General features: G+C 39.3%; 2 gene segments (V, D, J or C); both read left to right on the top strand.

Annotated features, from left to right (window-relative positions):
• Window positions 1-2,816: 2,816 nt before the first annotated feature.
• On the top strand, window positions 2,817-3,764 carry LOC119798174. The segment is given in 2 exon segments: window positions 2,817-3,008; window positions 3,079-3,764. Coding segments are annotated over 2 exon segments (411 nt in total).
• A 2,924-nt stretch (window positions 3,765-6,688) lies between these two features.
• Window positions 6,689-8,890, top strand: LOC119798169. The segment is given in 2 exon segments: window positions 6,689-6,701; window positions 8,535-8,890. Coding segments are annotated over 2 exon segments (369 nt in total).
• The last annotated feature ends 7,828 nt before the right edge of the window (window positions 8,891-16,718 follow it).

The raw sequence follows: 16,718 nt of genomic DNA, 5'->3' as shown, positions 1-16,718 counted from the left end.
TCAACAAGATCATCCAGTAAGATTGATTCAATGTTTTCTATCTAAGGAAAACCAGCTGATTGTATCGACTTATTGACTCTTCAGCAATCCCTCACACTAAGCATGCTCACATTTCCGTTTCCTGCCTCACATTTGCAGCTTTACTCATCAGTCATGCACCCATATTAGGGTGACTAGATGTCCCACATTTAGCATGTTTTAATGCATGTCTGTCTAATTTCACGCATCAGGAAAAATAAGACTGCTGCATTTGCTGACCGCCATGGAGGAGTCAGACGGTAAATAGGGTGGGCAATTGCTAGCCTTAACAAAGTCCTCGCCACCCCAGAGGGTACCCTGCTGGAAATGCAAAAAACAATCTGAGTTTTATTTAATCTAATTTATTTAATTTAGATTTATTTCAATAATGACAAGTATGTTTCATAAGCTTATATTGCAAACTACATTTTAGCAAATGCTAATTCTCGATGTGAATCTCTAGATGGTTCTTTACAATAAAACAAAATATACAATAAAACACACAATAAAAGGCACAATATGCAAAATCAACAGATAATGATCTCATGTCTGACCTCTGCATTATTTCAAATATAAGTATTGAGTTTATGTTTAAAAAGCACCAGTGACGGCTAGTGGAGTTCTCTTCAGGGCGGGGCTATAAATTCAAAATAGACGTTTACCAAAAACCAATCAAACCTACACTAAGTTGTCACACCACTATATTTATATGTATGCCAACAACAAAAAACATTAAAAAAAACTTTATAAAAACAAAACATAATTTCATGTCCAGGTTCACTTATTGTCCATAAATGTTGCCCTTCTGAGGCTGTGAAGTCACCAACCTAAAAATACAATATGCCAGTTTAATAATTGAGAAGCTATTTGTCAGCTTTATATTTTTTAATATATCAAAAACTATTTATTTTCTGAGAATGTGTTTAAGAGTTTTTTTTGGTTGCAAATTAACAAACATCTAGAAAAATTACACTATATTCTGTTATTTTCCATGTGAACCCAGATTGTTCATTCTTCTTTGCCTTTTCTTCAAAGTGTTTTAAATCAGTCCTGGCTGTCAGAGAGGTGTTTGAAGTCTGTCTATCCAGACTGTGTCCATGTCAAATCACTCTCCTCACTTTTAAAAAGAATGTCAGGAAAACAAAAAGGAGCATTAGGTGTCCCACAGGCTGCCAGCCACGACTTACGCTAGAACCAACTCCTGCTAAAATTCCGGTTCTAGGATTTAGTTATTTGCTCGGTTCGCTGCGTTAAATGTAAAGGTCCCAGCTCCTTTACATGGATTTTTTCCACCATCGAGCTTCTGGGTAACTCAGTAAAGATCTCACTGAATTGTGTGAAAGCTACTCTTCAAGTTCAATTGTTGTCGCCGCCATAATGTCTACCTCACTGCCTGACTGACCACTAGCTACATCACCTATATCACTTCAGCAAGGGGGAAATTTCCAGGAGCCCCAAAGCACTAATTTTGGTGATGCCAGTGGTGTCAACTGTACACACATTTGTTTCTTAAGTAGAAGTATAGATACTGCAGTTTAAAAACACTCTGGTAAAAGTCCAAGTATAAACTTGACCTCTTTACTTAAGTTAAAGTGAAAAAGTGAAAGTGAAAAAGTGAAAAAGTATGAGCTCCAAATACTACTTAAAGTTTAAAAGTATAAAGTAACCTTTAAAATAAACAGTCAGATAACACTATATGAATTGAAAGCTCAGTTTTTTGACTATTTTGAAAAATTATTTGAGATAGGGCCAAGGATGAGGGAGGTCTTGTTGGTCTCCATCTCCCGATACGCTCTCGCCTGTGTATGACAGAGATGGGACCTTCACTCCACCGAACCAAAACACTAACATCATCTTTCCCTCCTCCTTTCCATCTGATGCTTAATAAGTGCTCTTCTTGGATGAACTGACAACAGCCATGTCTCCCTCCGCCTAGCTGGGCGGAGGGGAGACATGGCTGTTGTTGGGCTCGCTGTCTGAATGACGGCGCGCACTGATACGAACAGAGAGAAAATAGGACCAATTGATAACGACGTGTGACTTTTTCCACTACAATGTTTTTGGGATGCAAATACAACAACCAACAGAGCAAGTGATAAAATAAACCTTACCAAGTCTGTCCTGATGGTTTTAGTTGTTTCCTTCTGTATGAAATAAAACAGGGAGTGATTACAGAGGCATCACTGTTGCACTTCCTGAGAAAAAAACTTTCCTGGTTTTCACACTGGAAAAAAATTAAAAAATTAGAGTTATTTTTTCTTAAAATAAGCACATTTGTTCTTGAATTTAGAAGGTGAAAGAGACATTTTGCCAATGGAACAAGACAATTTACATTTAAAATAAGAAAACACAATTGCATAGTCTTATTTCAAGTGCATTTTATCTAAATATATTTTTTTGTGAAATCAATAGTTATCAATAGTAGTCAATAGTAAAAATACTCATTATATTGGCAAATCATCTCACCTACTCCAATTAAGGGTAAATACACTTAATTTAGGATTTTTTTTTTACTTATTTTTTTCTTTTTTCAGTGCAAAGATCATGTAGTAGTTGCCCAGAGTTTGCTCTTACTACGCAGATTTATTCCTATTCTCAGATATTTTAATTTAAACATTTTGAATGTTCTGATTTCTAAAATTTATTACATGGCAGAAGTGCAATGATGGAAAACTACAAAGCAATCTCTAGGACTATCATACAGAATATATTATTCCGGTCCAGCGCCATTCATTTATTTCTTTATATATCTGTGAAGAACATACATTTATTTCCTCCCTTTTATTTTTTTAGATCTAAGCAGAAGAAGCTGTGAGTCTGTTCAGCAGGAGGAAGAGGAGCTGAGAGCTTCAGGGAGGAGCTGAGCTGTTACTGAACTATAGAAGAGACACAAACTTCCACATTCAACACAGTTCAAACATTAACTCTGATCATCATGCTGTCGTTGCTCACATCTGGATTTACTCTGCTGGTTCTGCTTATAGGAACAGGTTAGTTGGAGTCTTTCAGAGAACTATTCGATCCCTGATGTTCTTTATTTATTTATTTTTCCTCCTTCAGGTGTAAACTGTCAGCAACTCACTGCAGCAAAGACGGAAGAGTTCACTTTAGAGGGCGGCTCTGTTACTCTGTCCTGCAGTTACACCAAAGGTTCTGTAGATGTTTTGTTCTGGTATCGACAATATCCTGGAAACCCTCCAGAGTTCCTGAAGTCTCATTCACCATTTGGTGATGCAGAATATCTGGGCAGACTGAAATTTGAAGGAAACAAGGAAGAAATGAATATGACCATCTCCTCTGCTGCAATGGCAGACTCTGCTGTGTACTACTGTGCTGTGAGGCCCACAGTGACAGGAAACACCAGAACTCTGTACAAGAACTTGAAATACTTAACTAAATCCACAAGAGGGCAGTGAAAAGCCTTATGCCTCTACCAATGGCTGAGACTTAGTATGATTGTTTATGTAAATATGATGTTGAAACATTAAGGTTGTTGTTCAGTCCTTCATTGAACTCTTTCAGACAAAAATTGACCGTAATAATTCAAACAAGGGTGTTTATTTAGTGTATTAATACAAAACAGCTGTGGAAGCTGTTTATAAAGATATGCGATTGTTTGTAATGGTCTAATAGAATATGGAAATATTTAAACAGGAAATGTTTAAGAAGGCTGATGAGAGTAAAACATCCCAGATGAACATCCTGATTAGAACAACAATAGACAAAATAAAGAGCTAAATACCTGAAGGAATCATTTGAATTCCAGTCATTTTATCTATATCACTGATTCCAAATAACAGTCATCTCAAGGAACTTTACAAAAAACTAACAGAACAAAAAAAAAACACAATATGTGTTTTCTGTTAAATTTTATCCAATAGATTATGAATATATTAAGTAACCAACACACACACACACACACACACACACACACACACACACACACACACACACACACACACACACACACACACACGCACACATTCAACAAGCAACTTCCTTCCCCTCAAACTCAAATGTGTATCTCTGTTAGCTTTATTCAATGATGATTATAAAATGAATGTGTGTTTATATGAAACATTGTAGAAATGAGATGCTTCACTCTGTCCCATGATTCAGTCAAGAGACCACCCTGCCTTGTGATTCAGTCGTGGAGCGTCCTGTCTTATGACCTGATCAACTGTCCTGTCAGAACAATACTCTGTTTGTAACCATGTGTCATGTTATGTTAATAAAACGCTCTGCAGAGGAGGTCTGGTGGGAGACAGTGTGTTTGAGTCTGGGGTTCAACTGTCTCTCCTTCTGCAGGAGCTGTATGAAAATCCCTTACTGTGTATTTCAGTTCTTCTTTTACAAACCTACATTTTTGAACCCAACAATCTCACAGCACTGAGACGACTCCATTTCTTTCAGTACATTTTGGACTCCAACTCAATCTGATGGCTCATTCACCTGTACTGTAAATGAAGTATATCATTCTTGCTTTTAACATGACATTCTAGATTTAGCAATACTACTCCTACAACTTTTAACATGTTATTTTTAGCCACACTTACCTCACAAGTTTAAAGTGTTGTGAATAATTCCAACAATGGCCAAATAATTCCAGCAATTGCCTAACATGCTGTGCCTGAGGAGGAGGAGGGACAGAGATGAAGACATCTAATTGTTTTTTTCCCCATTTAGATCAAATGGCAGGGATTGAGTTCTTCAAGGCTTTTAGCTCTCATATACATCTGATTGTTTTCCCTTTGTCTGAATACATAGAGTATTGATCACTCTCAGATCAGATGGACCATTTCACTCACAATAACAAAAAGTGTTTCTAAACAGGATTACCAGCAGTAATTATAACTAAAATCTATACTAACCAAGTTTCTTTAGTCTTTCACCCCAGGTTGGACCTCGGGACAGGCTGTTAAAATCCAGCGTCTGCCGCCAATATAGTAATTTAGTCTATGGCTATCAGTAAAGTTACTAATCACCAAGTGTATTGTCTCTGTTTTAACCAAAGGAGGGTGAATCTGGTCCTGAGTGATACATTTTCACCCTACAAATAACAACAAACTACTACAGGTTAAAATATCAATGTCTATTTCCTAATAATCTCTACAGTGTATCTAATATCTATGGAAACACTACACACTATTGAGAATAAACAAAAGTAAAATGGAAAGCTAATAAAAAGGGGGGAAAGTTTAAGAGTCTATTCAAAGAGTCTCCGAGGAATGTCCAAGTTTTAAGTTTGGGTGCATTAATGCATTTGGAGGTAACCTTTTAAAATAGCAGCAGGTATATGTGAACAAAACTGGTGAAGATATTTTAAATGCAATCAAAACCAATCAAAACCAGGCATTTAAAAGTAGCAGCATGGTAGAACAAAGAGTTAGCTCAGATAACATGATGAGACCCAGCTACGTGGAGAGGCCTGGACAAAGGATCCTAAAATGAGGTACCGTAGTCTAGCCAGCAATGTTAAGCCAGACATACACTGTTGCACGCAGCTACAGCTCAAACGGTACGACGAAACCATAGGGTTTAAAAGTTCACAGCTCACGATACATGTTCTCACACATTGATGCCGACACTCTGATGCGACCTCATGATGGCCGACTGAATTTTAAACATGTTTGATTTTCTCCGACCTTATGATTCCTGATGGGGAGGTGATCGTGAGAGGCTAATCGCCCTTGTTACCCCCTGTGCACTACATGATGCACAATCAGGCTGAAAGTCGGCCTATTGAAAAATTATCGCACAAAAGGGCAAAAAATCAAACATTGTATGCCCAGCTTTAGGGAGAACGATGGGTCGTAAAATTCACAAAATGGCTACCTCTATACCATGTGATCAAAATGAGGTAGCTGACAATGGATCATAAAACTCTATGCACATGTCATCAGGATGATGTGGCCTGTAGCTAATGATGCTAGCCAAATGAGAGAGCCAGAAGCCAACATTGCACACCGCTCAACCTTATCGCATTATCTTTAAGGGCAAAGAGGGAAAGAGAAAACCAACAGCCATCATATGCTCATTCACACACACACTACATGAAATCAGCATTCGGTTCTGGACCTTTTTGATATAAAACCACCAACTTTCAAGATCAACAGCTTCCAATAAAAAAACAACACAAAATGCATACAAAACTATCTATTCTACCTCTCGCCAAAGGAGCACCTTAAAGAATGTCAGATAAAGAGAAAATTTTTTTACTATCTGTTGATTCTGTTGATGAGGGGAGCGACCCGGATTTGATCCAATACGGTCCGGCCCAGGGGTCAGTCCCCAGTCCAACAGGCAGCTCTAAGAGAAACTTGAATCTGTCTGAAGCAAGAACAAAGGAACATTGATGACTGAAGGTGAAAGCAGTAGCTGATGTCAGCTCTATAGTAGCAGGTCCTTGCAGTAGGAAGTTGACCCTGTCTCAGAGGCTGCAGCTGAAGAGTTTGGTCGACCAAAGAGGAAAAACTCAGTGTTTCACAGCAGAAAAAATCACAATGGCGACACTGCATTCAGAATATTCTGAAATGCAGGCAGGAAGTATTTTGGATTTGTCCGTGAAACATAGGTGCTTCAATGGACAGAGCTTCAGGAGATGTTTTTCTCTCCATTACAGGCCAAAGCCTTGGGCCAAAGAGATGGTGGTGCTGTTTTTTAAAGAGGCATGACGTTGGAAGGTTTGGTCTTTATCACGTCAAAGTCATTTGATCCTCTTTTATGTGCTAGCTTATTTTTTAATTGTTTGGATTTTGTGCAGTTTTGAATCACTAAAGCCCAGATTTTTTAATTTAACTGCTGTGTTTCTTTTGCCTTACTGCTTTACACCTTACCAGATACAATACATTACTGACACAGGAGTCTTTAAATAACAGCTAAAAACAAATCGGTTCAGACAAGCCTTTTACTTCTAGCTGTTCGACATTTTCTTTTAGTTTATATTGTGGTTTTATTTTTAGTATATAGCTCTTTAAACTATTCAGGAATTGTGCTACTATGACTTTGTTTATATTTTATATTTTTATATTATATTTTCATTGTTTATTTCTTGCCTTTACATTTTATCATTTGATATATGATTTGATTAAATGTATAGAAATCTCCTCTGTCCCCTGACATCATCTTTTATACCAATTTCCATTCATTCAATGATCTCGACTCAGATCTATTCTTACATATCTGGTTTTATAACAAATTTGATTATGGATCAAGGAGATCCACTTGACTGCATCGAGTCATTGGCTTGCAGGACAAGCTCCTCCTGGATGATTTTTGCTTCCATTTTGTAATTTACTCTTCAACAATCCCTCTAAGAGCATCCATCCAGCAACAATGGAGATAAAGTGTGAACATTAGGTCACCAATGAGCCATGATTTCTACTTTTAGAAATTCTAGGAACCACTAATAAATCTTCAGAACAAAGTGGTCTGTTAGGAAGATAATCATTTTATATTCTATTTGGGACTTAATAGGAAGCCAGTGAAGAGAATCTAATAGGAGAAACATCCATCCATCCATTTTCTGGCACGCTTAATCCCTGCTGGGGTCGCGAGGGATGCTGGTGCCTATGTCTACCAGTCTATGGGCAAGAGGCGGGGTTCACCCTGGACAGGTCTCCAGTCCATCGCAGGGCAACACAGAGACAAACAACCATTCACAAACACTCACACCTAAGGAGAAATTTATAGAAGCCAATAAATCTAACAGTCATGTTTTTGGACTGTGGGAGGAAACCAGAGTACCCGGAGAGAACCCATGGATGCTCAGGGAGAACATGCAAACCCCATGCAGAAAGTAGGAGGAATATGATCTCTCTTTTTATTTTTCATCAGAATTCTGGTCAAGATCAATTTAATTCCACCCAGATGGAGGGACTGACTTGAGGGTCTTCTTTTTCAAAGACAATGACCTGTGTTTTATCTGTATTCAAAAGCATTCTGAAATTCATGTTAAAGTGGACCATGACACTATTGCATTAAAGCAGATTCATAGAAAATATAACAGAGTTATCTCTAATGTTTAACTCATACAGTATATATCATAAATTTAGAATGTTGTCCAAATATGAGTGTAAAGAATTCAAAATGCACAAAGACAGCTTTTATGTATTGTAAAAGCAGCAATTTACCAAGGACATATCCCTGGAGAAGACCACACATCAAAAGAGGTTTCAATCAGGACTACAGGACCATTGAATAAAAAAAAACAACTTGTAGCTGCCAACAACAAAAGCTGAGAGGAAGAGGAGCTGAGAGGAAGAGGAGCTGAGAGGAAGAGGAGCTGAGAGCTTCAGGGAGGAGCTGAGCTGTTACTGAACTGTAGAAGAGACACAAACTTCCACATTCAACACAGTTCAACATAATCTTACCTCTTTTCAATATGTTGTTGGTGCAACAATTTGGATTTATTCAGCTGGTCCTGCTCTTTGGAACAGGTTTGTTGTAATCCTAGAGAGAAAAATATATATATTGTTTTGTATCCTTGAGTTATTTGAGGCTTTTTTTCCTTTCAGATATAAACTGTCAACAGCTCACTGCACTGAAGACTGAGGAGTTCACTTTAGAGGGCAGCTCAGTAACTGTGTCCTGCACTTTCAGCAAAGGTTCCACTAATTATTTATACTGGTATCGACAATATCCTGGAAAACCTCCAGAGTTCCTGAAGTCTCACACACCCTTTGGTGAAGCAGAACAGCTGGGCAGAATGAAATATGAAGCAAGTGAAGACAAAATGAGCATGACCATCTCCTCTGCTGCAGTGAAAGACTCTGCTGTGCACTACTGTGCTGTGAAGCCCACAGTGACAGGAAACACCAGAACTCTGTACAAGAACCTGCAATACTCCACAACATCCACTAGAGGAGGCTAGAGGCATGGGCTGCTTTTAGTTGAACTTCTAACTTTATATTCTCTCAGCTTTTTCTTGCCATAGTTGCTACGTACATCGGGCCTGATGCTCTGTTTCCTTTATAGATGATAGAGTGTGATCTTTTTTTTTTGCTGTTTCTGTCTTGAACATAGATATGGGCTCAATTTTTCTGTGACCAGGTGTAGGTGCACTGTTTTATTCCTTTTGACATAAGAACTGGCTTAGAGCTAGTTAAATGGTACCTTTTTTTTTTACATGAAAAAACAGAAAGTATTAGAAGATCAGTGCTTTTTTGTTCCTCTGGTGTGCCCATTTCTGTCTTCTTGAACCTCCAGTCAGCATCAGTAGAAAGGTATTCACACCAAGCCTGGTTCTGTTGCAGTGGAGCCAGTCCACTGTAGCAATGTCTTCAGAGACATGCAGCTCGTTCAGACCCTTCAGTGTTTAGATCTGCCTTGATAGCTGACCTTAACTGTTCATTTCACTCATCTACCTAGCTCTGCCCAGTCTCTGATTCTCACTCATCTCATTCACCTGTGTCTGTTCCTTTATAATTGGCTTGGCACAGCTATCAAGGCTAGATCAATGTTTCTCTTACACCTGTCTGTTTCGTTAGTTTTAGTTAGTTCCAAGGTTTGTGTCCTGGTTCCTGGTGGCCAGTGGATTGACAGGGTTTTTTGTGTTTGTCCTGTCTTCTGATCGTGCCATGGTCCTGTGGCAATAAGAATAATTGTCTTGATGCCAAAAGGAGACCAACAGATTTTACTTTCTCAAGTGCCACAGTATGGCTATCACCATAGTGATACTATTGCTGAAGTATAAGTAGTATTATTTAATCTGACATGGATACTGTGGTACCTGAACAACAGAATATGGGCTTTCTATATGGAAGTGAATCTCTGAGTACCTGGAACCAAGCACCTGTAGTTGTTGTGAGAGTGCACTTGTGTATGTAAAGTTTATCCAGGGGAAAATGCTCAATAGTGGTTGTGAAGAGCCAGGCCAGGCCCCGCAGAGCAACCGCCAGGAATAAGCCAGTATCCGTCCAGACATCCACCCCCAAACACCGAGCACCGGCGAGCCCAGGCACCAGGGAGGGAAAGAACGGGGGGACCGGCATGGACTCCTGGATTTCAGAACTGTTCCTCTCTGATATGAATACCTGTCCTGGATCGGATTCCTGCTCGCTGCCTGTGGTTGCTCCATCTGGGACACTCTGAGTGGCTCAGGGCCTCATCTCTTTGCAGTGCATCGGCTGATCCTGCCTATAATTGAGAGGATGGACTGAACGGTTAAACCAGGCAAGTGACTCACTTTGATACTCATCTGTCAGATGACTGTGGTCACTTACCTGTGTTTCTCCCTCCAGAGAATCAGTGATTAGGCGGTGTACCGTCCCCCTCCTGCAGCTGCTGCAGCCAGCAGTTCCACAGCTCTGCGCTTCTGTTCTGTCTGTTTTGTTATAATAAACGTTTTGAACTTACCTAATGACTGCCTCACCTCGAATTCGGACACACTGAGCATAAGAAATCAGTTAGAACTTTTAAAACATTAGCAGTTTATTTCAAATTAGAAATATAATTCCAAATCAAACCCAAACAACACTATCTATTCTACCTAGTTCACCTAAGCAGAGCACTTATTAAGCATCAGATTGAAAGGGGAAACGATGGATGTTCCTGTTTGGCTCAGTGGGATGGAACGCCTTCGCTTTGGTTTGGTTTTCTGCTGGTCCCTTCTTCAGTCCGTTGGTCCAACAGCAGCTCTCAAAGAGATTTGGATCAGTCCCATGCAATAATAAGAGGCTACTTTGTAGGAAGGTTAATTTTATAACTCATGGTAGCCTGGGGCATGTCCTGTTAGCTATGCCGATACCTTTTAGCCAGGGCCCTCATGTAGCAGCTCAGTGGGGCTGCTCTCAATCTGTCTCTGTGTCAGGCAGGACAAGTCGAGGGCCAAAATAGTGACACACACCATGGGCTGGAAGAGCATTTTTATCTGAATAAAAATCAGGAAATCACGTTTTTTTATGATCTAAATTTGTTTTCTCAAACATGTAACTTTAAGCATTATTAAACTTAACGTTAAATTCTAGACCACACTGTGTTCATAAGGAATATATGACTGTCTGAATAATATCTGATTATAAAAGATATTTGTCACCCATACCAAGGAGGGAAATAAACATCTTAAAGCATCCTACAACTTTTAGATTCACCCTTCGTCCAGCACATCTGATTCAGGTTTGTCTTTTATTTCCGCAGTATTAATTAAGTTCCTCCAGAGTCATCTCAATTATTTAATTACTTGATACGGTTGTGTTGAACCAAAGGCACATCTACAAGTTTCAGGAACTGAAATTACCCACCCCTGCAGTAGGCGGAGCTCTCCTTGTGCTCTGTGTTCCAGCATTGTGTCAATAATAAGTGTTGCTGTGAAGAGAACAATAGTCAGACTGAATGTTGAACATCAGCTAGTTTCTCCTGCTGATTTAAACCTTGTTGGACAGATGGAACATTGGCTGTGGATTATTCTAGCTGCTCTTTTCTTTGGTAAGATAGAAAGCTCAACATGTTTCCTCTTCAAACACTTGAACACATTACTGAGCTCTACATGAAGAGCTTTAATGTTCATTCTACAGAAAATCAGAGCAGATCATTTCTGCTGCCATTTGTTACCTTGTAGAAACACCTGATATGGTTCAAAGTGACAATGATCAGAGAAAATGACATCTATTCTACATGGAATAGAAGTCTTTAAAGCTGCTGATTGTTCTCCTTTAATCAATCATCTTTATTGATTCATCTCTTCCTCTGCATGTTCTGTTCTTCCTCAGAGTGTAAAGGAGACTCAGTGAAGCAGACAGAAGGACATGTTGTTGCTGCTCAAGGAGAATCTGTGACTCTGGGGTGTAATTATACGACGAGGTATACAGGTTATAGATTGTTCTGGTATAAACAAGAAAAAAACAGCTACCCAAAGTACATTCTGATAGGATTCTCTTCAGGAGGAGAAAAAGCTCCGGATTTCAAAGACAGATTCAACGCTAACATCGGCAGTAACAAGAATACATTTAATCTGACGATCCAGGATCTCCGTCTGTCAGACTCTGCTGTGTACTACTGTGCTCTGCAGCCCACAGTGACAGGAAACACCAGAACTCTGTACAAGAACCTGCAGACAAAAGACAATACAATACTGCACCACAACCACTAGAGGGCCTCATTCACTGTTCTTTCTCTATGGTTTGTCAGAATTTAGTCTTTATTTATAGAGATTAAAACTACAGCAACAATAATAACCACAGCATTTGTTTTCATCATTAAAGAAAAAATCTGGTCAGCAACGAATAATCAATGGATCATTATTTATACCTAAAACTAATAAGTTTGCAGTGATTTAATGAATTTAGCATTAATCAGTAAAAAAATAAAAAATTATAATTGTCCGAGTCTGGGAGCGGCCATTTTCACCCAAATATAGTAACCCCTCGCTCCTGCCATCTTCCAGCAGTGACGTCACGGTGCGGTTAGCCTAGCGCCATTCTCCCCGCTTTCCAAGATAAATCAATGGGAACTACTAGACACATCTGCAATCAACAACAATTATTGAAGATTTCCAGAGGACTTCACCATTGAAATTCACCAGAGCTATAGTGAAACTGACAATGCCCACGTGCATGGCAGCTGGATGCTGGAATACATCGGTTAAAAGTGCTGATGAAGGTTCTCAGTCATCCAGGTCATAGTCATTCCGTAAAAATTCAAAAAATCCACTGGACTTGGTCCCTTATGTTGCTGGAGTGTCTGGAGTGTCTGAAAAGCTCAAGAGGATTTTCTCCAAACACAAGATCCCAGTACATTTCAAGCCAAACCAAACCCTTAAACAGAGGCTAGTGCACCCTAAAGATAAAACCCCCAGACCAAATATGAGCGGAGTGGTATATGCTGTTCAGTGCAGCGAGGAATGCTCTGATCTTTATATTGGCGAAACAAAACAACCTCTCCACAGACGCATGGCCCAACACAGAAGAGTGGCCGCCTCTGGACAAGACTCCGCAGTACACCTACACCTTATGGACAAAGGACATTCTTTTGAGGACCAGAATGTCCATATTCTGGATAAAGAAAATAGGTGGTTTGAGAGGGGCGTGAAGGAAGCCATCTATGTTAAGAGAGAAAAACCAACTTTAAACAGAGGTGGTGGACTCAGATTCCAGCTTCCAAAAACATACAATTCAATCATGGACATGATCCCTTCCAGATATCACCAAACCCCCCACCCCATCACAGAGGAACGAGGGACCTACCCGCCCCAGCCGGTGAACAATACCTCCTTAACGACCAACCCTTAACAATCATAGACAGGTTTCAGGTATTACAGGAGACAATCCCCCCCTTAATGGCAATCCCCCCTTTAACGACCGACCCCTAGAATCATAGACAGGTTCAGATATTACAGGCTAACGATGGAACTAACGACCCATTCATCGGTTACCATTGCATGTTTCCAAGCGATACAAGGCGTTGTCTATATAAGACTCAAACTCACTGCGGATCCAGACATTTGAATTGAGAAAGCTTCCTGGAGAGGTGGCGAAACGTCTTCAAATCTTGAAAACCAAGTCCAGTGGATTTTTTGAATTTTTACGGAATCGGTTAAAAGTGGAAAAAAAAAGTTATTCCACCTTTCACACGTAATATGTAGCCAACATTTGGAAGAAGAATGTTTTCAAGATGACTTGGATAATAGCGCGTTGTGACAAACACCAGATACAGCACTGGGACTTGATCAACAGCCGATACCGCACCGTGACGTCACTAACCAGTAGGTGGCAGTAGTGTTCTTTGACAAACATGGATGCCTCCAGTAAAGCACATTCACATGAAAATTACTCTGAATTAAAAACACTGATCATTTATTGAATAGCATGTAAAAATTTCATTTTTAAATTACTTTCGGAAATTAGAATTCTGAATAAGAGCAGACTTTTACTTTAAGCAGCATGCTCAGCCTTAGCAGTGTGCATTTCACTAATCGTGCCCCTGCAGGTATCAATGAGTTTTCTGCCACTGAAGTCAAGCCAGGATAATTTGTAGCTTTATCTGTAAACTTTATAATATAATAGTCCTGCATCAGCAGGGCTATGCAGAAACCACTGCAGGGGGAGGTGCCTAAAGAACCTATAAGCACATATAATCATGATATACAGTAGTGCAGAGTATTAGCCTCAAACAGATTTAACAGTTCAGTGTACCGAGGTGTAATATAAATTGTGAGTCAAACAGGTGGAAAACTAAATACTTGATGCAATCAAGTTTCATTCTGCCCTTTTATAATGCTTCATTCTATCTCTATTCTCCCACTCTGCAGAATCTGTTAGTTCAATCTCTACGTTCTGCTCTCTCTGCTTTTTCTCATAGTAGCTTCATCTGGTCTGTTCCTGTTTGGCTGTGACTCCATCCTGGAGAGAAATATCAGCTGTGCTGCTGCCATCAACACCTTTGTTTCTAGATGTTGGAGATGGGCCTGTTTTCCAGTGTGGTCCTGTTTCTCTGACTGTGACTAACTGGATGTGCTCTCTTCATCCTCTGACATGGGAGCTGGCTCTGAGCTCGTCTGCCTGGCTGTGTGTTTCCTGGACGGGGCCGCCTTTTACAGCTGCTTTTTGTGTCTCTGCTTCTGTCTCCTTGAACCCCAGTCGGCCTCAGCAGATGGCCGCTCACACTGAGCCTGGTTCCGCTGGAGGTTTCTTCCAGTTCAAAGGGAGTTTTTCCTCTCCACTGTCGCTACAAGCATGCTTGGTGTGAGAGATTGCTGAAGAGTCAATGACTTAATGCAATCAGCTGGTTTTCCTCTATAAATAAACTGAATTGAAACTGAGAAAATTAAACAGTTTTCATAAAGATGGGCTGAAATACCGGAGAATGAACCATCATGGCTGGTCCTTTTGAATTTCAAGGTTAAATTTCAACTTTAATCTGTTCGTAAATATTCAACCATTTGTTTTCCTGAAAGCAGAATTTCCAAGGCTTTGCATTTTTTTGTAGGCTTTTCTTCAGGAAACACTGATTGCAAGGTCAATTTCCTAGAGCCCTACCCACAACTCGTAAATGTTTAGGTCTGGAGGACTTTGGCCTAATCTCAATACTCACAATGAACCATAACCAAACCACATGTAAACTAGTCAAATTAAAACAAAAATACAAGAAAATTCTGGAACAAAAACTGAACTGAATTTAAGGATTGAGTTATAAGTTTGCATATTTTACTATACAGTGATTCTGTCAGGTTAAGGTTATGTTTATTTAGTTTGATTAAATGTTCTAAAACTAATAACATTCCAATAAATCTTTAACATAAACTACTCCCTTACTCAGTAATCTTTAATTTTAAAGATTTTTTTGCTACAATTTATCTTCCAGATGTTCATTAAAACAGATGCTTGTGGAGACAAATTATAAGTTGAATATCAATTTAGAGAAAAAAAAGCACCTGTTTGTGATTGTGGATGATTTACAATGAATTTGGTGTTTGTAAAGATCAAATGGAAAGGCACAGTAGCTGGATCCTAACCATTTCCACTTTTCTGCATAAAACATCACATGCAGCAATAGATTGTGGGCAATACACTTGATGTAAGCTCAGTGTGGATTAAGGACACATAGGGTCGCGGCCAAAGACAGCCCTAGAGAACTGTGACATACTAGGCACTGGAACAATCCGTGGGAACATGCATTTGAAGTATGAAAGAAAAAAGAAAAGTGCGGGTTTGGGACTCGGCCTTTGTCTCCTCTTTGGTCTGTCATGCCTTTATTCAAACTCTTGACAGCCTCAGAGAAGCCTGTGATTGGGTGAGGCTAACAGGTGTTCTATATCAGACATCGCTAGTGTGGAGCTGAAGAAGAGCCTGCTGCCTAAACTCTAGTTGTACCTACAGAGATACAACTCTTGCCTTCCATAGTTTCCGACCAATCATCTCAGAAACTTACTTACCTGTTGTGTTTCCTCTTAGGAGCTTGGTTCCTTGTGTCCGGCTTCAGTTCATTTCCTGCTTTCCTCGATCCTCTGTATGCTTTAAGGTTCCAACCTGGTTATCATTACTGCTGGCAATTAACGGTGCCTTCCTGACCCTCCAATGTTCAGCCCTCTCCATAATGTGATTGATAAAACAAATTTTCTGCAAAACCTTAATGTGCCCAGAGCCTGTGCCTAACTGATAGGGCTGATCTACAGCCAGAAGGTGTTTTTGGAACTTGATGGGCTTAAAGCACGCCCAAGGGTAAGGCAGTCAAGTACAAATCCTGTCTTAAGATCAGGCTATATTGTTTCTCTTTTTTTTTATTTTTATTTTTTTATTATGTAGTTGTATGCAACTGCTAATTCAGTAATCATACATTGAGTTGATATTTTAAATATTGTTCAAAATTGACATTCTTTGCCATTTTTCAAGTTTACCAACCAACTTTGCAAAAACCTAATGCTTTTTCAATGTTTGTTTTTGAAGCTTTTTAGAAATTTTATTTGTGATTTGGAAGAATATGTGATTTCATACATATCTGGTTTAAGGAGAAAATCAACTTATACTTCTACAATCTTTGGTTTAAAGCAGCTGTTTGAATAAAAGTAAAGCCAGCATTTACTTTGGGGATCAAAGTCCCAGATTCTGAATAGACCTACCATCAGGGAGCGATAGTTTCTCCTTTGACAGGGATTCAGTTAAAATATATATTAGCTATATTTTCAGTGTAAATTTATCAAATGAATTATGATGTTTTGCTTTAGTTAAAGTTAAACTGAAATGTAGTTATTTTTTATTTACCAGAGA

The sequence above is a fragment of the Cyprinodon tularosa genome, unplaced genomic scaffold, assembly GCF_016077235.1.
Source record: "Cyprinodon tularosa strain WSP-4 unplaced genomic scaffold, ASM1607723v1 ctg612, whole genome shotgun sequence".
Classification (NCBI taxonomy): Eukaryota; Metazoa; Chordata; class Actinopteri; order Cyprinodontiformes; family Cyprinodontidae; genus Cyprinodon; species Cyprinodon tularosa.
The sequence above is the reverse complement of the archived record's forward strand: the minus strand, read 5'-3'. Positions and strand labels throughout refer to the sequence as shown.